Genomic DNA, 27,361 nt, shown 5'->3' with positions numbered 1-27,361 from the left:
GGCTGAAGAGATGCTCTGGTATACTTCTACAACTTGGAGTCCACAGCTGAAATGTGGTGACGCTCTAGAGATTTGGTAAATTGGTATCATTTTGTTTCTGAGATATTCAGTTGGTATCCTGGGGGACTATATTAAATATGGATGTCCCTGAAACATATTAGCATTCACAAGTCAGGAACCAACCAAATTCAATAAAGTATTCTTTAAGACAGTTGAGACTCTTCTGGACCTACAATTTGGGTGCAAGATAATAAATCTTTAAGGTTTCCTATATTCATTTAGCAAAGTTCTTATAAATAGTAGGCTTTCCATAACAAAAAGTGCTTTTTTTTTTTTAGCTGCCAGGAATTTAAAACAAGTACTTCTTAAATAAACTCAGGAAACTATAAAACTATAAAAAGAACAGACTTGCAACAAAGAGGTATAGGTCAACCATGATTGTTTTTGCTAAAATAGCCTATATTATAAACCTTATAGGGGTTAAACTAATTCCCTTTTAAAAATTTTACTTGAAACTTAGCATCCTTTCATCACTAAATTGTGATTCAAATCCAAGAAAACTTACTTACAGTTAAAAAAATTTCTAGATACAGTTAATGCAAATAGAGGAATATTATTAATTTTATGTTTCTCCGTTAACTCAGCCAATGTTGTAGAAATATATTTTTTAATATAATGTAAAGTTTAAAATAATAATAGCTGATATTCTTTTAGGGGCTTAAGGTTTGCAAAGTGTTTTATATATATTATCTCATTTGAACTTTATAACAACAACCTCATGAGGTAATAATTTACAGATGAGGATACTGAGTTTCAGAGGCTTAAAATGATTTGCCTATGATCAGATGGCTAGTAACAGAAATGGAATTTAAATACATCTTCTGAATTCTAAATTTCAGTCTCTATTCTATACTACACAGTATTTTATGGAATTGTGGTATTTAAACTATAATTATTGTAAATTATTATCAGAAGGCATCCCTTTTCTACCCCTTTTGTGCTTCTGTAGTATAAAAATTCTTAGCATTTTTATTAATTTTTAGATTACTTCCATTAAAATTCTTAATTGACTTTTCCTGTACTTAAAGTAAAGCAAAAGATAAAACTAATATTTTATTTAATTAAATAACAGCATCTTATACAAATATTTTTTATTATTTGGGATGAGTATGGCATTTTAAATTGAAATTTAAGACCTAATGTAAGACCTAAAATATAGCTATAAAAATATACAATTGTATGTTTAATGTCATGTGCCTATCCATCTATTTTCTCCTCTAGGGGTAATCTCTAGATACAATAAGATCCTGGACTATAATATCCTGAACATACTAAAATATCTTGTCTTTAGGCTTCATGTTCTAGGCCTGCCTTATGATGAGATCACTTGCTGTGCCAGTTTAAAAAAAAATCCCCAAGGTTTTAAAAGGGATTAATGTTATACTGGTTTCTATTCTATGGTGAATAATATTATAACAAGATTTAAAATATATGAGATGTTATAATTTAATAGGTGAATAGTTTTATAAATCCTTGATTTCATTTAAAATGCCACTAGTTAGCCTTATCATTTAACAACCCAGTTGTATACTATTTATCTCTCATCAACCTTATACCCACCAACCTTAGAGAAGTATGATCTATGAGAATGCAAAAATTTGGCAAAAGAGTAATTTTCTTTTCTTAACAATCTATTCCTTGGACCCTTCTTTTTCTCTTATCCATGTCTTTCCCCCCAAATATCCATTGTCTCCACCTACAATTTTCATTTTATATTTGCTTAATCAATGGGTATTTTTTTTATTAGAAACATACAATTTGAAGATGACTAAAACTTCCTGTGCTCTGCCATTTTTTTGAGGACAGGATGTACAGGTCAAATTCTTGGGATAATCACTTTAATATTCTACAACTTTTAAAAGAATTTTATATATCTCAAAAAAGTTGTAGAATGTTAAAACTCAAAGAAACTTAAGAAGTTATATGATCCCACCTCCTAATTTTTATATGTGAGGAAATTAAGGTTCATAGAATTTTGTAGTTTCCCCTTGGTGACAAGAGAACAAGATCTATATAGCACAACCCTTCTAAATAGCCCATCTTGTGACTAGTTTGATTACTCATATAAGAGAGGAAACCTACTGTATGGGTAATAACAGGGAATCAGACACAGAAGAATAAAATATGCTAAAATGCCATTAACTAAATTTATATATAGTTTCAAAATTGTTTAGAAACATTTTTCAATGTAATCTCTTCCTAACAACACATTTCCTATTTCAGCAATGGCTAGTTTTTCTTATTCTATTTGAGAAAAATGTTTCTGAATATAACCTATTATCAATATCTGAATTTTTGAAAAAATTCTTCTGATTATGAAAATCAAAGAAAAGACTAATGGTAAATAATCATATCCATCTTGTACATATCCATGTTGTATGATAAAGGTTATTTATGATAACAATTGAATAGTACTTAATTTTAAAACATCATACAAAACAATATTGAGTTACCATTTAAAGATGTCAGTAATGGTGCTGCCAACTTTATAGCCCTGAAACCATATATTTATATAAGTAATATTTGGGATTTTTAGTAATGATTATACATCTGACATATGAGTATATATGATATGTATATTATGGCTTGCAGTAATAAGTATGATATATGTGCTACATGAATCAGCACATATATGAATATGCATTCACACTGGTATGCAAATGTTTATATACTTATATGTGCGTATATAACTTCATACATGTACATAAACATATCATTCATGCATATATACTACAAAATAGTAGGTTAGTAAGTAGCCAGGCCAGAATTTGAAGGCTGATTGGTTGTCTGACTTAAAATGCAGCATGCTTTATGCTATGCCATTTTGCTTCCTTAGATTACTTTTGTGCAAAATTCCTTGAACATACTAATGGACTTAATATTTATTGCCTAGACTGAAGAATCTAGGTGGGCTTTTTATCTTTTCTGAGTAATGCCTAGAAGTATATGGCCCAAGATTAAGATTGGATCTTTTTAAAAAATTAATTTAATATGAAGGTAGTAGAAACATAACAATACTAAGAGGTAGACACAAAATACTCCTGGTGACTAAATCAGTTATGTACTATCAACCTGAATTTTAGAAAATATACATGTTATTAGGTAGGGGATAGAGACTGGTATTGGGCCTGTCATTTCATTGATAGGCCTTCTACCAATACAGATTGGTATTATCTCTGCCAGAGAGTTGCCTACAATACCGAAAAGTTTACCAGGATCCCACAGCCAGTTTGTATCAAAAGCAGTCCTTGAATCTAGGCCTTCTTGATTGTGGAATTAGATCTCTTATCAACTATATAATGATTACTGGAGGTGTTTGTAATCTAATGAAAATTATAAAACTAGTTCTACTTAAGTTCAGGATCCCTTTTTATGTATGTAAATATAAAATAGTTGCCATAGAGAATTTTAAAATTGGAAAGGACATTATAGATTTTTGCTATCTCTTCACTTTACAAATTTAGAAGCTAAGGTCCAGAAAAAAGTGACTTTACCAAGGTCATATAACTAATTAATGGAAGGGCTGAGACTAGATTTTAGACATTATTTCCATTAATTCTATTTCACATATTTGAGGAAAAAAACTTAAAAGTACAATATTTTTCCTTCCATGATGGATATCACATATATGCATTTAACATATATGTTATATAAGAAACAATAGGAAGTATTATATTCTTTATAAAAGACCATCTGTTATATAAGATATGCAACATCTGCTAAGGAAAAATGATTATAATCTTAACAAAGAAAACAGAATTATTCCGTTTTGATTCTGTTTTTGTTTTCTCAATCGAGAATGACTTTCCTCAGCCTATCTTAAGATAAAACTTAAAAAGTTTCAATTAGTTCAGATGTCTAGGTTTAGATGATTTATATCCTGTAAGGCTGAAATAAATTGCTATTAAAAATGAGGAATTGTTTAGCTGTCCTTTGCACAATTATGGATATATTTTAGGAGACTCAGTTTTTGTCTCAGTTTTTCAAAAAGGGAAAGATAATTTCTATATTACTTCCAAGTATACAGATATACCTGTACTCACACATATTTATATTTGTGTGTATATAATAAAATTACATATATATGGGGAAGTGTTAGGATGATATTAGAAAATAAGTATTGTTTTATTGGTTTAGGGATAAAAAGTAGAGTGCTAGCTTGAGAAAGAAGTGGAGTTTGAAGCAGAGCTGAGAGTGTGTTAATATCAGATGTGACAGTTATAACTTTTTCTGTGTCAATTACTCTCTCTGACAATTGGCAGTTGATCTCTGGCAGTTGGCAGAGATACACTCTCAGAGACTCTTTCTCAGGGCTGGAGGAGGTAACATCTTTGCCTCTTTCTCTGTCTGAGGGAAAGACCTGAAGAGGCTTATTAGTGTTTTCCTTTCCCAACTTGGGAAACACTATTGAATATCTATTGTGTTTTTAATAGATTGTTTAACTCTGAGAAGACCAGAGAAAAACCTAGTCTTTGGTTGGGACTCTCAGTGACTCAGAGTCCTAACTTGATTCTTGCTGAGACTCAACCAGCTAGCTTTTGCTATTTTATAATTTGAAGGCGAAGTTAAGATTTGTAAGGATAATAGTGGTAGTTTTTATTTAGGTAGTATAAATTTGGGTTAGTCAGATCATGGAGGATTAGTGTAGCCTGTGAAACACAGGAGAAGAGGTTCCTTCTGGAACCTGGGAGTTTATTTTGGTGGATTTCAAATCTCTTAGAATTAGAAATTATTTATTTATACTTATAAATTTCAATAAACATTTTATTTTTATAATAAGAGTCTCTTTAGCATCCTTGTGCCTGGCCCTGAAGGGAAGTTCACATTTGAGCATCACTTCATCACTGAGAATACTTTTGATTACATCTATCAAAAGTATCTGAATAGTTTGAACCTGATTGGCGAGTTAAATAGTTTGAACAGTTTTAATTAAATCAGTTTTGTGTAGCTTGCCATTATCATTTTTATTTTTACTGGAGGGAGTATTCATATTTCAACAAGCTTTTAATAAAATCTCAAGTGTACTTTGTAACCATTTCTGGGCAACCAGGAATATTAAGATTTTTGACTTAATGTATCTTGGGCTCAATGTAAATCATCAATATGATGTGGCAACTAAAAGGCTAATCTTGGGCTACATTAAGAAAGGATTGGTATCTAGGAATTAGGAAATGCAAGTCTCTCTGTCACATATACATTATTGTGTTCATTTCTGGGTACCACCATTTAATCTGGATATTAGTAAGCCAGAAAACATCCAAAATTAAAGCAATAAGAATGGTTAAGTTCCTTGAATCAGTGTCATAGGAAAATAGTTTAAAGAAACTGAGAGTGTTTAGCCAGAAAAAGAGAAACCTTAGGTAGGGCATGATACCTCCCTTTAAATATTTAAAGTCCTCCCACAAGCAAGACTTGTTCTCTCTAACTCTGGAGGGGCAAAACCAGGAGCAAGAGGTGGAAGTTATGAAGAGGCAATTTTAAGATTATTGTCAACTGGGTAGCTCAGTGGATTGAGAGCAAGGCCTAAAGATGGGGGTGTCCTAGGTTCAAATCTGGCCTCAGACACATCCCAGCTGTGTGACCTTGGGCAAGTCACTTGACCCCCATTGCCTAGCCCTTACCACTCTTCTGCCTTGGAATCAATACACAGTATTGATTCCAAGACAGAAGGTAAGGGGTTTGGGGGGGGGTGTAGCTGGGTAGCTCAGTGAACTGAGAGCCAAGCCTAGAGATGGAGGTCCTAGGTTCAAATGTGACCCCAGACACTTCCCATCTGGGTAACCCATGGCAAGTCACTTGACCCACATTGCCTAGCCCTTACCTCTCTTCTGCCTTGGAACCAGTACACAGTATTGATTCCAAGACAGAAGGTATGTGTTTAAAACAAAACAAAACAAAAAACTTTATAAGAATTTGAATTTTCCAAAAGTAGAATGGTTTGTATCAATACCTGGTTTGTTCCCTTTCAATGGAAATCTTTAAGCAAAGGCAGAAAAAATTGCTAGTCAGATATATTATAATAGGGATTTTTTTTTCAGGTTTAAGTTAAAAAATATGGTCAGAGTTACCTTTGACATCTAGATTCTTAGATATCTGTGTAGCTAAGGTTCCGAAGTATCAACTGAATGTGACAGCCTGATTAGGTGAATTTTTAGTTATTTTGGAAAACTATGTACAAATGGGGTTGCTAATTAGACTGTTACCAGCCTCAAGGCCTCTACTAAAACCCCATCAAATTCTGTCCTTAACTCTGTTTATTTACTGTTTTTATCAGTGATATGACTAGACACTTTCTAGCTATGTGATCCTGGCTAAGTTCTTAACCCACTTGTCTAACTCTTACTGCTCTTCTGTCTTAGAACCAATATATAGTACTAATTCAAAGATGGAAGGTAAGGTTTTAAAAAGAAAAGCTATTCTTTTTAGACCTCACTAAGAGAAACATGGAATCTTGGATGAGTGAAGTAATAAATAGTTCCTCTCACCTCTGCACTAATCAGCTCACATCTTAAGTATATTACACTTGCCACCAACTTTTAGGCAACACATTGACAAACTATAGCAAAGTTTTCTTAAGACAAACAAACCATAGTCTCTATATAGTAAAGGGTCTTGAAATTATGTTATCTAAGAATTGGTTAAAGGAACTGGTGACATTTAGCTTAGAAAAGAGAAATTGAGCTAAGAAGTTATAACCTATTTTAAACAAAAAATGAAACTAACTGATAACTGGAAGAAAGGAGCGTGCTTTTATAAACAGACACCTAGATTTTAGTCAGAAGACATGAGTTTGAATCTTGAATCTGACTTTTGCTAGCCTTATGTTCTGGGACTATCACTTAAAATGTCTGAGCCTTGGGATCCCCATCTTTAATGTTGGTGATGGTATTACTTGTACTACCTGCATCACAGGGTTGTTACTATAAACTTTGAGGAAATTACTCTCTTCAATAATCATGACCAAAAAAACTTCTCACAACTAGAGCTATCCAAAAATTAAAACAATTGTTTTATGAAATTCTGAGTGGAATAATCAAGACAGTGATGGGAGGGATGGGGGTATTTTTGTTTGGTATTGAAAGATAACTATGTTATTTTCTAACTGCAGTTTATACATAACTAAGTTGTAATAGGTTGATAACTGCTATAGTATTGAAGTTTTTTATTCAATTTGATAACTATCCAGTCCTTTATTTTTGTGCTCCCTCCTTTACTCATCACAGCTTATTATCTTTTTACCATAGTCAAAGAAATCAATCCCATTTTCATGAATTTTAACCATTAATTCCTGACTTTTTTAGTCACATTCATATGCTAGACTATTTTGACACTTGGAGTTAATTACTTTATTGTAACATTTTTTTAATAGCAGAAATTGTAAAAATTATGAACTTTTGTATTACCATAAATGTTTAAATGGATATTTCAAAATGCATTTTCAAACCTTTTTCTGATTACAACATATCATTAGAAGTGACAGCTTATACAATTTTCTATCTTAAATTATAAGTACAGGCTCCCCTGGTTATGAGATGGAGTTTTTAACCATTATTTATTATTTTTTTTCCAAAATAATTCCAAAGTTGGCCTTTTCTGATGTTCGAGTTTCCATATTGAGATGTTATATGTTAGATTTCATTTCTGAATAAAGGAAAGAAAACTAATTCAGAAAACATCTTTTCACTAGGTAAAATGAAGATTTGTATTATTAACACCGGCAAAACTACATGCAAGAAATTTGTGTTTCTGAATATAAACAGAACAGACTTCTTTTTTGTATTTAAGTAATTTCCAATTTAATTAAAGGGAAAACTTCTAAAATTTCTTCACTTTTTCTCCCAGTCCAGTTCTCTTTTGGAAAATTTTTTTTAAATTTTAACTCAAACTACTTTTCCTATTCACTTCTTACACTTAGTATACCAAAGTGAAGATTATTTGGATTTAGAATATTTTTTATTTGGGGTAAAGTTTTAAAAAATGCTTAATGATTTTTAAAAATCTGTTGGCTCATGCAAATAGTTTGACAGTTTTGTCTGAAACATTTAGCATAGTCTAATATTTTAGTAAAACCTCTCACTAATTCAGAATTGATGATAATTCAGACAATATATGTGATATTTTTGAATAAAAAATTCAAAGTAATTTCTTCCTCTGTGAATTTTCAGGGTCATACTTGTAAGGGGAATCCAGTCTAAAATCAGTAGCTTTTCAAACCAAGGGCTCAAGAAATTAAGGATTCCTTCAACGTGCCTCCAACTTCTGGGTCCAGCAGTTAATTCTTGTATGTTAAAGGACTTTTATGTTTATGATACATTATTATGTAATGTAGGCCAATTTTGAGTTGTAGTTTTGTTAACCTCATTTTACTTATTTGTATCAATTAGCTTATAACATGTATTGTACTTGAAAGTATTAAAATATCAATTTTTAAAAATTGTTCAAAGATTTAAAATTTGCACATAAGTTAAATAGGGCCCTTTCCATTCCGAATTAGTGAGGTTTTACTGTCCTAATGCTCTTATGGAGTATTATTATCAGATACAGTGTGATGAAAATGATAATGCTGATGATTCATTTAGCTATGAAATGGGGAGAGAAAAATTTAGACAGTATTTCATGCCATTGTTATTTTTAATGACTGAAGAAAAACAGGAAAAAAATGGCATAAAATGTTCTGACTTTTCTCCATTTTACACTGCAGATGGGGGGAATTAAGTGACAAACACACTGAAAGAGAGATCGGTTACAATTGAGTAGGTATTTCTATATGCATGACAGGTACTTGCTTACTGGGTAATTTAGATATTTGCCAAAAAATAATGAGATTGACCATTTGACTACTTGAAGTTCTTTTCAGCTTTACAAAGACACTGAATATTAATTTTGTAGTATTAGCAATGACAGTCAAAACTCTTCTAAGATTGACTAATGGAAATAGATATAAGCAGACTTCTTGATTCAATTATTATTGTTAACATTTTCAAAAGTGCTCATAAGGTTCTCCATAAAATGGAATTACTTTTGATCCTGAAGTTTGATGTATATGTTTAAAATAAAAGGTTAGAGATTGAATAACCTGAGAAGAGGAACCAATAAGTGATTAAACAGATATCAGAGCAGAAAAAAGGATAAAATCAAATAAAAGGGAAAAAAGAGAAAAGATGGAGTGGGGGAAGATAAAGAAAGGTATCAGAAAGTAGGGCACAGAGAAGGGCAGAACAGTAATTGAGGAAAGAATGGGGAGAATGTTCATGGCTAACTTTGATGTAATGGGAGGGGGGAAATAGGCAACTAAAAGGACTAGGTTGGATAGAGTTAGCATGGCTGGGTATGATGTTAGTGGAGGAGAGATAGATGTTATGAAATTATTCATTTCTTTGAAAATACGGTTTCAAATAATTGCCTTAAGCATGTTGGCTAAAAACAGTAGTGTCTCCCTAGGAGGAATTGCCTTTCATTGGGAATTTTAGTTATATTAGGTGATAACCACATAGTTGAACTGCTTTAAAATGTAGCTAGTCAATGGTTTGGTGTATAATTTTAACATGAATTATATTACTTATATGTATCTTATATGTCAAATTTATTATAGTTTATATTTGATTATTTTATTAAATTAATAATTTTTCTAAATTGCATAACTTGTCTACTTGAGTAGATCTTTAACCAATTCAGAATCCTGTATTTTCTTAATGATTTAGTGATTTACAAACAAATATAACATATATCTTTCTAAAATTGCTTTGTTGCAGGTAGATTCTTGAGCTATTACTTCTAACAACTGCAGATTCTTCTTGCTCTTCTATTCTTTTTTATAACATTTGTCTCTTACTTTTCCCTAGTTGTTATATTTAAATTTATTTTTGAATATGACTAGTGGCTTAGTTCAATATTGTAATAATTACAGATGGAAGTGGAGAAAGAGGAGAGAAAGATGCAAGCAAAATCACAACATATCCTCCAGGGTCTGTCCGTTTTGATTGTGAGCTTCGGGCAGTACAAGTCAGTTGTGGATTTCATCATTCAGGTAAAGACAGCCTCTCTGGTAGCTACATTGCTAGAATTTTAGAAATTTTTAGAATAGTTTGAACATATACAGTAAGTTTTAATTATATGTTGAAAGCCAAGATGTTGCCAACATTTCTTGAATCAACAAAAGGCAGCATAGACAAAGAAGTGGACTGTCAGCATGGGTTCAGAAGAACTAGCATCTGGTTCTACCTCTGCCCATTTGGTAACTGTGTAATGTTTAACTTATTTTATAAATTCTCTGAGCCTCAGTTTTCCTTATTTGTTGATGTTGAACCATAGATTTAAGTCTGGAAGGAATTTTACAGGTGTAGTTCAGTTCTTTCACTTTTGATTTGAGGAAACTAAGGCACAAAGTTAATTCGTTTGTAGTTATTTATTTAGTTATTGGGAGATCCATCATTTGAGATAAACTTTCCTAACATATGATTCAGTGATGTTTCTATTAGTGTGGCCTACCCTATTCTTCCTCTTCTCCTTTATGCATTGCTTCCTACTCACTACAATTTGGATCTTTTTTTAGGTTCTTTGTATATGACTGAATATTTTTCCACTCTAAGGTTTAGGATCAAAATATATAGCATAGAAGAACCAGTCTTTTATATGTATAAAAACAGTTGGAAAAAAAGAGTCCACCTTAAATCTCAAATTTAGTCCCAATTCTTCCACTGCTTAGTGTGAACTCTTAGAAAAAATAACCTTCTAGCTATCATGAGAATCAACTGAAACTACAAAGTATTGCTAAAATGTAAGGAATTGTTTTTATAATAGGATCTACCTTTTATGATATGATTTAAAGGAAGTACCAAAGAAAGAATGTATATACCTAGATTCTAGTCAACTCCTGCTGTTAATTTGCCATATGAACTTAGATAAATCATTATTCTAAGCCTCATATGCTTGAATTAAATGATCCCGAAGGTCTCTCTTTTAGCTCTATATTTTATAATTTTATGATTTTAAAATCATGTAATATTTAATATCTAGTAAATACTGTTATGTTAAAAATAGGAAAGGACAGTTAAAATGATAGCTTTCTTGCAATATATAAAAAATCAATTTATTAAAATTCTCTTTTTTTTATGATTAAGCTCTTTCAACTGTTTAACTGGTCCCTGATATACAATAGAGTTCTAATATGTTATACGTGTTTAGCAGAGTTCGGTTACTCAGAGTTTTTCTATTTTGCCATTTTGGGAAGATGATCTATTTGTCCAACATTATTGCTTTAAAATAGCTACTTAATAACTTTATGATATTGATATGAGGTTATTTTTTTTTTACTTGAGGGAAAAGATTGTCATTCATTAAAGAAAAATTAAAATAACATTTTGGTTTCAGTGGTTTTGATGGAAAATGGTGATGTTTATACGTTTGGATATGGGCAGCATGGGCAGCTGGGACATGGAGATGTTAATTCCAGGTAATCTTTAACAACTTTAATAAAAATTATGGTTTCTTTATAATTTTCTCTGTTCTTGAAACAGAAGTCTGCATTTTTGAATTAGTAAGTCCAATGTTTAATATGTTAAAAATGCTAATTCAAGAAAGTAACAATAGTTGTTTGCTTCAGAACTTTCGAGGTAATATCTCAGATGTTTTTGAGAATTCACGGGTCTAGACTCTTCCTCAAAAACTTGAGTCTCTTTAGTTACAAATTTGATCTACCACTTAAGTTTTAAACTTGTTACAAGTACAGTGGTGCAAGGAAAGTATATTAAAGAGAATTCTCAGTGTAAAATTGCTTTAAGGAAGTGCACTAAATGCATAAAGATGTCTTAGGGCTTTTTTTTTTTAATATACCAAATAAGTAGTTTACTGAAATAAAATTTGACTAAATTATTATCATTACCTTTTTCATAATCTTTTCTTTTCAACACTTTTTCCATTTAGGCGTCTTTCTCAAGCCTTACTCTACTCTTCCTCAACAGTATTTAAAGGACTTGAGTTGTGTTTACTTTGGTGACATGCTGACAGTTCTAAGCTATCATTTGTTTTTTAAAAAGATTATGTGTATTAGACGAGATTCCAGGTCCCTTGAAGCAATTTTTCATTTGTCAAACATTAAGTACCTACTAAATACAGTGTACTCTACTATATACTGAAGATGATAAAATAATAAGACACTGTTCCTCCAAGAAACAACTTAATAAATAGTAATTTTATGTATGATATACTCACAACAGATTGGAGTATGTTAAGTGTTTGAGAGGAGCACAAAGTTGCATGAAATCAGAGCTAGAAAAGATCCTTTCTAGTTGTTAGGATCACTTATGTTCAAAGAAAGACATATGGAAAAGGTAGAATTTGTGGGTTTCAGAGAATGGATAGAATATCAGTAGTTCCAAATGGACAAGTATTGGGAATATAATGCATTGAAACATGGAATATGACTATGCAGTAGAGGATAATTATAACAGGATACTTATAACATAAATAGACATTTATGAAGAGCCTATTATGTGCCTGCCACTGTGCTAAACCTTGGAGAGACAAACAAGAAAAATAGTCCCTGACTTCCAAAAGTTTCCAATCTAATGAAGGAAGACAGTGCACAATAGGAGAGGGAGAATGGCAAGGGTCAGTGCCAGAGAGTACCTGGCTTAGGAGCCTGAGGGAGATGAGCAAATACAGAAATGGCTGGACTTTAAAATTTTCTATAAAGGTAGACCATGGAAGGAGTTTGTTTGTTTTTTTTATTTTATCCTACAAGTAGAGGGGCAGAAGCAGTTGAAGAAACTGATGGGGTGTAAGAAGTAAAGCAAGCAATCTTCCTAATGGTGGGTTTCATGATAAGGTTATCTTGAGTGAGGCATGATAAACAGGATCAAGCAGAACACCTGGTGATAAATTATTACATGTAGAATCAGCAGAACTTGGCAACTGGTGGAATATAGAAGGTAGCAGTATTCTTAATAGAAATAGGGAAGTTAGGAAGAGGAGACAGTTTAGGAGGAAAAAGGAGTTCGGTTTTTGATATGATGAATTTAAGGTGTCTGTGGGACATGCACTTGTTGATGACTAACATGTAGTGGAGATGGGAGACTGGTCCTCAACAAATAGGCTAGGACTATTAAAATAAATGTGAGAATCATCAATAGAGAGATAATCATTGGATCTGTAGGAACTGATAAATCACCAAAAGAATATAGAAGAATAGAAGACTTTTGGGGGAGTCTTGACAATTTGCAAATGTAACTTGCATCAGGATCTAGCAAAGGACTTAGAAGAAGTGGTTGAATAATTAGGAGAACCAGAAGAGAGTAGATGAAAACAGAAGACAGCACTAAGGAGAGGTTGAATAACACTATCAGAGACTGCAGAGCATTTACGATTGCTGAAGATTAAGAAAAGACTTAGATTTGGCAAGTAAAAGATTTCTAGTAACTTTGGAAAGATTCATTTTAGTCAAATGATAATATGGGATGCCAAACTACAGAGAATTAAGAAAAGAATTGGAGTTTAGTTACAAAAAGGAGGAAAGATAAAGGATGACAATGGGAATGACAAAGCAAATAAGGACTTTTAGAGGACAAAGTAGACATGGGCAAGTTTGTAGGCTGTGATCAAAGATAGGGATCAAAGATGGGGCAGTTTACTGAAGAAAATTATATAGAATGGCATCACTTGGCACTAGTGAGGAGAGAGAGAGTAGTACTTAGAAAAGAAATGGGAAGATTTAGAAACCAAGGACTGAAGTATAAAAGAAAATAATATATAGGCAACTTAACATTTAAATATATATAAAGGCAGCTTAATAGTGTCAAATACCATTTAGAAGTCTAAGAAAATGAAAATAACATTGAATTTTACATTTAGCAAGTTTTATAGTTTATACATAGCCTTTGGGTTCAATATTTAGCAGTGTGTCCCATGAAATAATTAATCACTAGTGTTTTTGTAACCATGACAATGCTAGAATAAGAAGCAAAAATTATCTTTAAATCCTTTTGAATCTTTAAAAACTTTTCATATTTCTTTAATTTACATGTCATTCATTTAAGTAGATTATCTTACTAGATAAAATAACAAATTTCTACCTGGATTTTGCTTATACTTGGACTTATGTATGAAAATATTTAATTGTTTGCAAGATCACTATTTAATATCTTGGAAGCAAGACTTCCTTTTTGTGTGATGTTAATTTTCTAAATAATACAAAGTAGGAGGGTAATGCCATCTTATGTTTTGGGAAAGATTCTGAAATTTAAATTCACACTATAATTATTTAATTGAGAAAGTATCATAGAAGAACTTGAATAATTCTTATCTCTTCCTAGTATTGTTTAATTCCATAAATAGATTTTCCATTTATAAAATAAGAGCACATTTTAAACCTTTTTGCGTAATTTAGGGTTATCTAATTTAAGTCCTTCATAAAATACTATGCTATTTCCTTCTAGTATCAATAGAATCCTACATACTGAAAATGTTTGTAGTACCTTTCTCTTTTTCTTCCTTATTCCATAATTTATTTAGTGTTCTACATTTAATAAACTGGACTTTATTAGAGGTTGCTAAAAATTTACTCTAAATGTTTTATATTTTGTTTTTTAAATTTAGGGGATGCCCTACTCTAGTACAAGCTTTGCCAGGGCCTAGTACACAGGTCACTGCAGGCAGCAACCATACAGCGATACTTTTAATGGATGGACAAGTCTTCACATTTGGAAGTTTCTCTGTAAGGAGTTTTTAAACTTTGAATAACTCGTATCTTTAAATTATTTCAACTCCTATCTCCATTGTCTACTGCAAGAATGAAAAGTTACTAATATTATTTCTAAGTGTAAATATTATGATCCCAGTGGATTGGTATTTTTTATTTTAGTTAGAAATGCTTATTGTAGTTCACTACCCATTAGGCAAACTGTTAACTCTTCTGTCTTTTAAGTAACAGGCATTTTCTTTCCTAATTTATGAATAATTATACTTTTAGCAACTATAAAAGTAATTTCTTGGGAAAAAAGTTGAAACATTGATCTGTTTATGTTAAAAGTTAGAATGTTTTTAATCTTTAAAGGTTTTTTACCCATAAGTTGAGACATTTACAAAAATTTCTAATTTGTCTATTGAGGGTTAACTTTTGGTACATAAGAGAAAATTGATGGTACTACTTCTTCTGAACCTCTATTGTGGTCATCCCTAAAAACAAAGATTCAGAACTGTCTAACTGTTTTATTATCTTGACAATCACCTGATGAAAGAGAAATTATTTCAGTTAATCTTCAGTTATACAGGTTTATGTAATCTACTTCATGAGCTAGGTAAAGCCAAAATCTGAATCTTTGACTGGATACCAAGACATCAAAGGACAGAATATTATATTTATGTTCTCTGTATCAGATTTTTTAAGTCTCTTTTTTTCACAAAGAAGAATTCAGTCTGATGGGGAGCAATGGTTATATAAACAAAAGGAGTCAATAAAAAGAATTAAAATAAAAGGGAAGATTAAGTATTTTAGATAAACTTTTAGCTATCATTCGTTTTTCTTAACAAAAGTTGCTTTAAACAAGTATTGATTCTTTTTTATATAAAAGTGTAAAGGAAATAATCTATTTGTGTTATATTCACTGTTAATTCATGTTACTCACAAGTTTTTTTCAGTAAATAAATATACTAATGGTCTTTAATTTGTTAATGTTTATATATTATGTAATTTCTGGCCTTTTCATGATCAGACCTCTAATGGCATAATTGTTGAATCAATATCCTTGGAATATCAGTATTATTTGCTAAAAGAGCAAATAGATAAGTACTAGTAGTACTTTGAGAAATATTTGGTTTTGGCTAACTGTTTTTCTTGGATTTGTTCTCATTTGGTTCTAGTTTTGAGATACTTATAAGAGAATATTGGTTGGCTTCACAAAAAGAAAGAATGCGTTTTATATGAAATTTCATGAAAACTTGAAATTCAAAGCATTTTTAAGTGATCAAGAGATTGTTTTTCACCCTGGATGTTATCTTTTTTACATATGTCTATACTTGTTATATGTTGTAACATAAATGTTATATTTTAGGATCTTCCCACTTATTGGCATCATAGGCTATAGCCTTGTTATGTTTAGTTCTAGTTAATGTTATTGTTATTTATTTTCAAATTTTTCAGAAAGGACAACTTGGCAGACCAATTTTGGATATGCCTTATTGGAATGCAAAACCTGCTTCTATGCCCAATATTGGATCAAAATATGGACGTAAGGCTACTTGGATTGGAGCAAGTGGGGACCAAACTTTCTTGCGCATTGATGAAGCACTTATAAACTCCCATGTACTTGCTACATCAGAGATTTTTGCCAGCAAACATATAATAGGTAAAATAAATAACAAAAAAATTAAGTCCAACCTTGATATATAAGGTCCATATATTACTATAAAAGGTTTTTCATTTTTTTGTGAAATGTGCGGCTGAAGGAACAGAGTAAAGTATAAGTTATAGACTAACAAATTGTCTTCTTTCCTTTTTACTTGTTCTTTAGATGGAAGGAAAAGTTGCTAAAATTAGATGAAATTGAAGGTTGAAAGGGTGAGAGATGCAAAGACTTTCATAGTATTTTATAAGCAACATGCACATACTTAAAATGCATTATAGGGCATAATAATATAGAAACAAAGGGCTACTTGAGTTCTGTAGAAAGATTATTTGTAAGTAGGATTACTACTTCCCTTGTAGTAGTTTATGTAGATTGTGTTGTTCTAAGTATATTCTGTGCATAATTTTTACTTTTTCATATGCATGAAGTAGGAAAAAATATTTGCTTAATTCCCCTTTTTAGAGTAACATTAAGTAGAATATTAATAGATTTTTATTACTATTAGAAATCTGTATTCATATGGTTATAACAGTATAAACCAGTAGGGGCTTTAATGCCAAGATAAATAATGCCAAAATAAATAAATTTTATCCTGTAGACACTAAGGAACAACTAATGTAGGGAAATGATGCAATCAAACATGTAGATTAGGAAAATTCCTTTGGTGTCAATATGTAAAATAGATTGGAGAAAGGAGAACCAGTTAACAATTACAGCAATCCAGGGGATTGCTAATTAGAGTTCCAACAAAGGTGCTTGCAGTAGAGTTAAGTAGAAAACAATATGAGAAATATTTAGGAAGAAAAAATGATTGAATGTGGGGAGCAAAGTAGATCAGGAAAGGAGAATAGTAAAAGACAACTTCAAGTTTTAATTGTGTGAAAGGCTAGAAAACCTGTAGTATCATCAGTATATGTGGAGATGTAATAAGAAGGGCAGGCCTTTTGGAGAAAGAGACAAGCACTACTATTCTGGATATGTTGAATTCAAGGTGTTGGCATACTCTTCAGGGGGAGATTCGGGGAGTTGCAAATGAGATATTGGAGCCATGAAAAAGATTGGAGTGAACTAAGTTCTCTGCAGAGGTAATATTTAAAGATATTACTGAGATTGACAAGGGAGAAAATATAAGAAATAATAAAAAGAAGACCAAGAAAGGAGGATGTTTCACAAGCTGGAAGAGGAGTTCTGTGTAATTAATGTAAGGAGACTGAAGAACACTGTTGTGTTGCCTTTTATCATAATATAGATGGAGAAGAGTCATGACTAGGGGATACTTTTTATTTTTGAGTTGATTTGAGCACTATCATTTGATTCCACTAATACATGTCTTAGACTTCTTATCTCTGTTTAAAATTATTTCTTTCCTCCCGTTTTTCAAGGCTTGATACCTGCTTCTATATCAGAACCTCCTCCATTTAAATGTCTCCTGATAAATAAAGTAGATGGAAGTTGTAAGACATTTAATGACTCTGAGCAGGAGGATCTTCAAGGGTTTGGTGTATGTCTTGACCCTGTTTATGATGTTATTTGGAGGTAGGTTGCTTCCTATGTTCATAAATCAGCATGTGTTAATATACATTTTATTGGAAAATCTTTTTATTTCTCAAGAAAATTTAGTTTTTCCCTATTGCTACAAATTTAAAATGCAAATTCCTCTCATTTGCTTTTAACATTCTTCACAGTCTGGTTTCAAGGCTAATTACACAATATTCTTCCTTCACTCTTACCTTCCTTCCAAACTGGCCTACTTACTGTTCCTTTTGACAAGATTCTGTCAACCTTTTCCTTGACTTAGCACAGATCTTCATTCAGGACTGAAATGTTCTCTCTCCCCACCTCTTCTTATAACCCCTGATTCCATTTAAGGCTCAGCTACTCTCAAGGCTTTTCCAAATTCTTGAAGGCAGTTAGTGTCCTCCTCCCTAAATCACTGTCTTGTGCATTTATTTGTCTGTGCTCACGTTGTGTTTCCCTCAGTAAGTTGTAAACTTCTCAACAGCAAGGACTAGGTTACTTCTTATTTATATCCACAGCACCTAATACAGCACCTGGCATGTGAATTATTTATTAGATTATTGATGATTAATTTATAACTAGTGGTTTTTATTTGGTTTAATGTGAAGCTTTATTAGTAAAAGATAAAATGCCATGAAATTTTTGTTTTCTTTCACTAAACACTAACTGTAATCTTCTTTTATGGCACTTGGTAGTCCCCTGGCATTTCTGTTTTTGAGGATATTAACATTTATAATTTTTAAGGCATTCAAAAATTCAAAGTACATAATTTTATATAGTTTAAATCTATTGTGATCTTTTGTTAGATAACTAACTTGGAAGTTTTGCAATTATTGCAATAACTTCTTTGAAAATTGTGCATTGGGAATTGAGCACTGCCAGGTAGGAGCTTAATTAGAATTTTGGAAAAACAAAGACTTTTAGTAAGATCTATAGAGAAAATGGATATGTGGGTAGATAATAATAACAATAATGTTTATTTTGAAATAGTTGAAATACCTGACTCATTGTGTTGCTGTCAGACTGGAAACAAGGTCTTCCTTTTGAGAATAATGCTATGAGATTCTCTCTATGAACTTAGGCCTTTTACACATTTTTATCAGTCATTTGCATAAAAACATGGGTGGCTTGTATTCTAAATCTGCATGTGCTACAAAGCTCCAAGAAATGGCTAATATGTTAGAGGAAAGAATCAACTTTTTAAACAAATTCTCAATAAAACTGAATGCAGCGTTGGATTTAATATAGATAAATTTAATAGTGATTGATAGACATTCTTTTTTTTTTAAGTACTTAGTTAAAAAAATTTTACTTCTGGGAGAATATAGAACTAGGAAGGTATGTCTAGAAGTAAATCATGTAAAAAACAAAAAAAAAGGACCTTGGGACTTTACAGGACTCTAAGCACAAATGCTACTAAAAAGATATGATGCATTCTTTAGCCACATTAATAGAAGTATAATGTCCATAACAAAGTAGGACAGACCCTCTGAAATAGTCTCCTGGGACTATACTTTGAGAATTACTTACTTAAGAAATGAAGAGCATTGAGCCTACAGAAGAGAAGATTTAGGGAAGAAACAGTTTTCAGTAAAACAATGAAAATTGAAAGGTTTTAATGGGATTCATATTTGGTTTAGCCCAAGAGGAAAAACAGAATCAGTAGATAGAAATTATAGGGAAACAGATTGGTGCTATTTAAGAAAGAATTTTCAAAAAATTAAAACTCTCTAAAAATGGAATGGGTGATTTCAGTAAGTAATGCCACTGGTGGTATTTCAGAAGAGTCTAGACAAGAGTTTGTCATTGATATTATGGAGATAGATTATGAGCTTATTTAAAGTCTCCTCACTAGTAAAAAGAAATACATAGGATTGAATATAAGCAGAATTGGTATGAGAATTGTAGTTATGCAAAAGGCTTTTCTATAGACCTTAAGGATTTTTCTAGTTCAATTTCTCTAGAAACTGAAATCTAAGGTCAGGAAATGATTTACTAAAAGTCACAGGTACAACCAAGGCTAGAACTCACATCTCCTGAAAATTCCATGTTCTTTTTGCTATACAATAGCTTTAAAAAACTGTTCTTCACCATTTACAAATAAACCAACATATAAACAAGTACACATGTTTTTAAACCAATGCATTACAATTTCGTTAAAAGGTTCCATTTGTGACCTTCCACTAAATCATATTTTCTCTACATATTTCAAATTCTTATTAATAATCATACTTAACATTCATTTTTTGAGTTTGGAAAGGTATTTTGCATAATTGTAATCCTCATCATAATCTTGTTCTATTTTTTTTTACTTATTACATATATTATATAAATTAAACACAGATAATTTTTAAATGTTTTCATTGTTTTTGTTTTGAAGATTTCGACCAAATGCTAGAGAATTGTGGTGCTACAATGCAGTGGTCGCTGACTCCAGGCTTCTTCCTTCTACACCAGACATGCAATCAAGATGTAGTATACTGAGCCCTGAACTTGCTTTGCCTACGGGATCAAGAGCTCTTACAACTAGATCTCATGCAGCTTTGCATATCCTTGGTGAGTAGAGCATTATAATTGGCACTCAGCTAATTTCTTTAGCTGATATGTTTTATTTTCTGAACATATGGAAGTATGTACTTTATATTCTTTTTTAATAAAAAGCAATGTGCTAGTTAACATCGTAATAGTAGTAGAATACCTCATTTAATAAATTCATCCTATAAAGAAGAAATACACATGCAAATTGTATTTTATAGGTAAATATTAAAAGAGTTCTTCATCTTGTATCATCTTGAGTAGAAGTAAATTTTGACTTGTCCTGAGCAGCCACCCACATCCCCATTGAATCTACCTCTGTTTTGAAACAAACAGTTCAGGTTTGCCCAGAGAGTATAGTCATAATTTGTTTTAAGTTACATGGTACAGTCTTGCTAATAATTTCATTTTACAGAGATTGAATATTTGTCTTCATTTTGTTTTAGGTTGCCTTGATACATTGGCTGCCATGCAGGATTTAAAAATGGGTGTAGCAAGTACAGAGGAAGAGACTCAAGCAGTAATGAAAGTTTACTCCAAAGAAGATTATAGTGTGGTGAACAGATTTGAAAGTATGTATGTTTATGTTTCAAGATAAGTAAGTTTTCCATGCAAATTTGAAGTATTGTGATTAAACAAATAAATCATTTATGCCATTTAGGTCATGGAGGAGGCTGGGGTTACTCAGCTCATTCAGTTGAAGCAATTCGTTTCAGTGCTGACACTGATATTTTACTTGGTGGTCTTGGTCTTTTTGGAGGTAGAGGAGAATATACTGCTAAAATAAAGGTAAACAATTGGGTGATCTTTTCCCTTTGTGTAGAAAAAAATAAAATAGGGATTTTGGCCTAGTTGCTGCTATCATGTAAGAGTGTGTTGAAAAACATGTATGTGAAACCAACATTCCTGAACATCTTGCCTTTGTAGACATCCTTAGTCGGTTGTTATAGTTATTTGTTCCTGCTTTTATCTTCTTGCCTCTTAAGTTACATAACACATTTGCTCAAAGTAAGAGAACTCTTTTTTTGTGTGTGTGTGGTATGCTAACTTAGTAAATTATTCCTATTATTTATAACCCACTATTGTTAGGCTATGTCATGCTAGGTTTATACTTGAGCAAATCCTTAAAAATATTTCTTCTACATTACCTACTTATGGTTGCCTCCCTATAATTCATAGAAACAAGGACCTTTTTTTCATATTATTTTCCTTTCAAAAAATTCTTCCATTCATTAATTAATTCTCCCTTATATCTAGCTCTGCCTCTTTAATTTTAAATGTATTTTTCTATATTACTTACATTATTATCATTGTGATCTTTCCTCTAATATGCTGCCATACCATATATGCTCAGGAAAATATTTTCCTAGGCTCTAGTTCACTTCCCCTTTTCTCATGTTTCTTTATAAGCATTTTTACTAACTCCCATTTCTATCTTCTTCTATACTAAATTTTGAACAAGTCAAAACACTTTGTTTCTGCCTTGTAATTATTTCCCTAAATTCTGTCTCACTTGCAAACATTCCAAAATAAAATTAGGAATCCTTACCTCCTTCAAATATTATTGTTCATCAGTGAAATACACACCTATATATAAGAATTTTCAGGTTCTCTTTTATATAGGAAAAATAAATGAAAAATAATCATAAAAATTTAGTCTTTTTAAAAAGTTTTACATGTGTGCTATTTTTTTAATTGTGGTATTTTTAGATATTGCCCTGATTCTTTTAAATAGAAATTAAATTCTTTCTTCTAGGAACAAGTTCTTCATCATTTTTAACTTCATAGTGCTTAATGTACTAAGAATTTTCAGAAATCAGTAGCAGCAGCATATAAATTCAACAGAATATAGATGTCCAAATGATAAGATAAAAATCGGCATTTCTTCTTTCCCCTAGTTGTTTGAGTTGGGTCCAGATGGAGGAGATCATGAAACTGATGGTGACCTTCTTGCAGAAACTGATGTCTTGGCATATGACTGTGCTGCTAGGTAAGTGATTTTTATTGTCTTTTGTAAGGACCAGAATGTAAGAGGTTGGACTAGATTATTTAAGAGTAGGGTCACCAGGAATTTAAACAATTCCAATATGACTTTTTTAGCAACATATTTATAAAATATAGAAAGGGTGAAAGTAAGAAAATCAGAGAGAGGATGGGGTAAGATATCTAAGCTACACACTTAAGTATTTTGCTCTGACACCTGGCTCAACCCAGGCAGGGATAATTAGTCCTTAGCCAGAGGGGCCTCAGCCATGAGCTGAGGACCTGGGTAGCATACAGCCTCTCTCAAGAGGGTAGGCCTCTCCTATGGCTAGTCACTTCAGAAAATCCAGGAAAGGAGTCAGCCTTTTTCACTCACTCACCCCACATAGTAGTTCTAAGGGAAAAGTCCAAGAGCAGTCTGAGGTCTCAAGCTGGAGCTTCTTCAAGATCAAGTTGAAGGCAAAAGATGTCTTCACAGGAAGTTCTTGGCATTTTTAAAGACCATTCCTTTTCATCACTTCCTGTGACTTCCTTTCATTTTATGTGTACCAATTACAGCTAAAGTTTTGCTTAGGACTGCCCATAGTCAGTCTATTCTGATTCATCATCCACTATCACACATGTAGGTCACAGACCTCCCCCACTCAAGTGTAAGTGGGATTTATATGCTTTTGGTGATTAAATCTAAAAATGGGCAGGAGAGAGTTAATCCCATCTTCACAGTTTTTATAACTTTTAAATTAATAATATTTAATAAGTTTTCTTTATAACTTTAATAATTTTAAGTTTCTGCTAAATATGCAGACTTAACATTTTGAACAGAGATTAAAATTATCTTCATTACTTTTCATTCATATATTTTAGAAAAGAAAGAGATTTGAATTTTTTATTAGATTAAATTGTTTTAACCAAAGTAAATGAAAATTAATCCCTTCTATAATAAATAATATTGAGGGGGTATATTTGATGGGTAAATGATAACTAACAAATCAGTTAGTTATCTTCTGTTGCCTATCCTCCTCCCTCTATACCTCCCTTTCTCCCTCTTCCAGCCTCCCTTCCTCCCTTCTTCTTCCCTTCACCTTCCCCTTCCCCTGTTCTGGTTTCTAAATCAATCAGGGTAGATAATGATGTTTAAAATGAAAATACTCTCTATTTTCTTTTATCTCAAGTAAGGGTTTATTTGGGGAAAACCAGAAAGATGGAGGATGGAAGTAAGAGAGTTGGGGTTGGGGGTTTCCCTAATTCTATAATTAGCCTTAGTTAGACTTAAGAGTTGATAGGTTTAATATTTCAGTCACTATCACCAACAGAGCAAGTCAGAGAGATATATGAACTATTGTCCTTCTTCTGCCTTCAAAGTCACCAGGCCACCTCCAGCTTGATTATCCCAAGTCCCAGAGATAAACCCAGCTTCTTCCTTCCCTGATTCAAAGGCAACCAGGAAAATCAGTCAGGACCCTGATTCAAAAGCAACCGCCATCAGCCCAGTCCAGAATTCATTCCCCCAGTTGGTTTGCCTCCAAACTGCCTTTCCCGGTAATATTCCAAATCAGAATCTTCATTTGATTGAGTCGTGTCACCTCTCAGCCACTGCTTCTGTCCTTTTACATGCCTTATAATTTCTCTCTTCCACACTTCCTCACATTATGTTTATTAGAAGAAATAAAATGCATATTTTAAAAAATAAATATGATATAGTTGTATGTTTATTTACTAAAGTAGGACATCCTCTATGAAATATTTTTTACCTCATTAGAAATAGTGATATGTGGAAGAGGCATGCATGCAAAGTACAGAAGCTGGAGATGGGTCAGCTGTCAGTCAAATGAAGATTCCATTTGGAATATTATTGGGAAAAGCAGTTTGGAACCAAGCCAATGGGGACTGATTTTCTGGGACTTGACTGAGAGCTTTTGGGCTGATGATGGTGACTTTGAAGGAAGAAGCTGGGTTTATCTCTGGGACTTGGGATAATCAAGCTGGAGGTGGCCTGGCTGACTTGAAGGCAGAAGAAGAAGGACAATAGTCCATATATCTCTCTCTGACTTGCTCTGTTTCATGGTAGTGACTGAATTGCCATTCCTCTCAATATCCTCCAACCTAAGACTCCCTGTAAATAATAGGGAAATCCCAACCCTCTTACTGCCATCCTCCATCTTATCCTATTTTCCCCAATAAACCCTTACTTGAGATAAAGAAGAGAAAAGAGTATTTCCTCTGAAACATCATAGCTCATCCTGAGTAATTTAGAAGGAGGCTGAAGAAGAAGGAGAAGGGGAAACGTAAGGGAAGAAGAGGGAAGGAAGGGAGATTGGAAGAGGGAGGAAGGGAGGTATAGAGGGAGGAGGGTAGGCAAAAGAAAGTAGCTGCCTGATCGTTAGTTATCTAGTATCCATCAAATATACCCTCCAATATCATCTATTACAGATATCACATTGAAGCAGTTTGGGTCAGAGAACTGCCTGAACAAAGCTAGATGGTACAACAGATAGAGTGCTGAACCAGGAACCGGGAAGACCCAAGGTCAAATCTGGTCTCAGATGCTCATTATTTGTGTGACTCTGGGCAGCTCACTTAACTTTAGTTCTCCTTAGTTTCCTCAATTGTAAAATGGCCCCTACTTTACAAGGTTGTTGTGAGGATAAAATGAGATAATATTTGTAAGGCACAATGCCTAACATACAATAAGTATTTAGTAAATGCTTTTCCTAAATAGGCACAACCCCTCAAGAAGCCATTTTGGACCATACTCTAAATCATTTTTGATTATCCAGTGCTGCAGATTAGGATAAAAAGAAGCCCTATGACACCAAGTCAGCTTAGAACTTGTCAGGGAGCTCCCAGAATCATTTGGTTCCCAAATAGATTGTATTCAACTCTAGAAGATTTAGTTTTAATAAGATCTATGTGTTTACTCTTCAGAGTTGTTCAGAACTTCAGATCTCCTGATTTTTTTACCCTGGGTTTTATGACCAAGAATTCTTCTGCCTTTAGATGGGAAACCATGATGTGTCAGATCCTCTGAAATATCTCTGATTCTTGCTTGTATTTCTGAAAGCTCTTCAGCATTCAAAGTTTTGGGGATAAGGATATCCTGCAGAAGGACTAATGTTGCTAAGAATATAGTAGCAAGATTAAAAAAAAAAAACACTGGTTTCTAGGTGTGCTCTCGTTTCTTTGCCTCAAGGGATCAAAGTATGGTAGTAGAAGCATCATGAGGAATAGTGGTGGGGAGCAACAAGTATATCCAAACCTTATATTGGTCTCAGGTAAAATAAGAGGAGTGGCTGTTAGGAAAGAAAGTTGGAAAAAATTTGGTATCATCTTGAAAACACAGATTTCTCTCAGTTTTTATATTTTGTGGGAGAGTTTTGACATGTAAAACATACATCCACATTAGCCATGTTCCAAGAAAAAAAGGAAAGAAAGAAATGGAAGAAAATGTTTGCATCTTTACTGACTGTCGGATTTATTTCTGAAGATGAATGATAGCACTTTTCATATAAATCCTCTGGAATTGTGCTTATTCATTGCATTGGTCAGAGTTCTTTTAAGTCTTTCAGCGTGGGTTCTCTTTAATGCATTATTCTCCTCTCAGTAAAAGCAGTCACTTTGGCAGATGGATTGGAGCAAAGAGCTCCAAAAGATAGAAGAAACAGCAAGAAGGCTGTTGCCATAGTCAAGGTGTGAAGTGATGAGAGTCTATACCAGTGTGGTGGTCATATGCATAGAGAGAAGGAAACAAAATTTGACAATAATAGGTTGGTTGTTCGGGAGTATGTTTGAAGCACTGAGATTGCAAGCTTGGGTGCTTGGGAAGATGGAGATATTGGCAGTAATAGGAAAGTTGGGAAGAAGGATAAAGTTTGAGAATAGAGATAATGGTTTCATTTTTGCTCTTTCAAAAAGACAGTTGATGATGTGTGACTAGAAAGTCAGAAGAAAAATTAAGCCTGGATATGTAGGTTAGGAATCATCTGCATAGAGATGATGATTAAACCCTTGTTAACTGAGAGATCAAGAATCAAGATAGTATAGAACAGAAGTTTTCAAAAGTATAATATGAGGACGCTTGGGGATCTCTCAACCTCTTTCAGAGCATCGGAGAAGTCAAAATTATTTCCATAAGCATACCAATGTATTTGCCATTAAAAAAAAGCTTGTCACTTTTCCAATTACATATCTTTGTTAAGCTGGATTTTCTTTAGATATTACAACCCTCCAAAATTACAATAGATTTTTTTTTCAAACTATAAACATTTATTGAATGCCTACTGTGTACCAGATACCGCTAAATACTGAGATTACAAAGAAAGGTAAAGAAAGTCCCTGCTCTGAAGAAGATCACAATCTAATGGGAGAGACACAACTTAGAGACGATTAAGAGCAAATAAACTATACAGCATAAGATGGAAATAGCCAGTAAAGTAAAGGCACTAGAATTAATTTGGATCAGGAAAGGCTTCTTGTAGAAGGTAGAATTTTAGGTAAGGCTTGAAAGAAACTAAGAAAAGATCATAGCTATGAGGAACAGCTAGTGAATATATTTCAGAATGGGGAAGTAGGATGTCTTCTTCAAGTAGCAGCAAGAAAGCAAGTGTCAGTGTAGCACAAATTTTGTGGAGGGGTGAGTATATGATATAAAAGGACTGGAAAGGTTGGGAGTGGGGTAATGAAGGACTTTGTGTGCCAGAGTCAGTTCAATATCCTAGAGATAGTAAGGAACCACTAGAGTTTATTGAGTAGAAGAGTAACGTGATCAGATCTATATTTTGGTGTAGAAAAATCACTTTGGTGAGTAACTAGAGGATGGAATAATGTAAGAAAAGACTTGAGGCAGTCTAATTTGCCAGCAGGTTATTGCAGTAACCCAGGCATGAGGTAATAAGGGCCTGCACCAGGGTGGTAAGGAGATATGAGAG

At 32.7% G+C, this 27,361-nt stretch overlaps 1 protein-coding gene across 1 annotated transcript in view; it reads left to right on the top strand.

Annotated features, from left to right (window-relative positions):
• The window catches only part of MYCBP2 (MYC binding protein 2), a 382,851-nt gene that overhangs the window by 147,265 nt on the left and 208,225 nt on the right, over window positions 1-27,361 (top strand). Inside the window, 9 exon segments of the mRNA XM_016425002.2 lie at window positions 9,968-10,087; window positions 11,431-11,512; window positions 14,653-14,770; window positions 16,196-16,400; window positions 17,783-17,936; window positions 20,299-20,474; window positions 20,900-21,025; window positions 21,115-21,242; window positions 22,352-22,443. Coding sequence (XP_016280488.2) covers window positions 9,968-10,087; window positions 11,431-11,512; window positions 14,653-14,770; window positions 16,196-16,400; window positions 17,783-17,936; window positions 20,299-20,474; window positions 20,900-21,025; window positions 21,115-21,242; window positions 22,352-22,443 — 1,201 coding nt within the window.

The sequence above is a fragment of the Monodelphis domestica genome, chromosome 8 (assembly GCF_027887165.1).
Source record: "Monodelphis domestica isolate mMonDom1 chromosome 8, mMonDom1.pri, whole genome shotgun sequence".
Lineage (NCBI taxonomy): Eukaryota > Metazoa > Chordata > Mammalia > Didelphimorphia > Didelphidae > Monodelphis > Monodelphis domestica.
The sequence above is the reverse complement of the archived record's forward strand: the minus strand, read 5'-3'. Positions and strand labels throughout refer to the sequence as shown.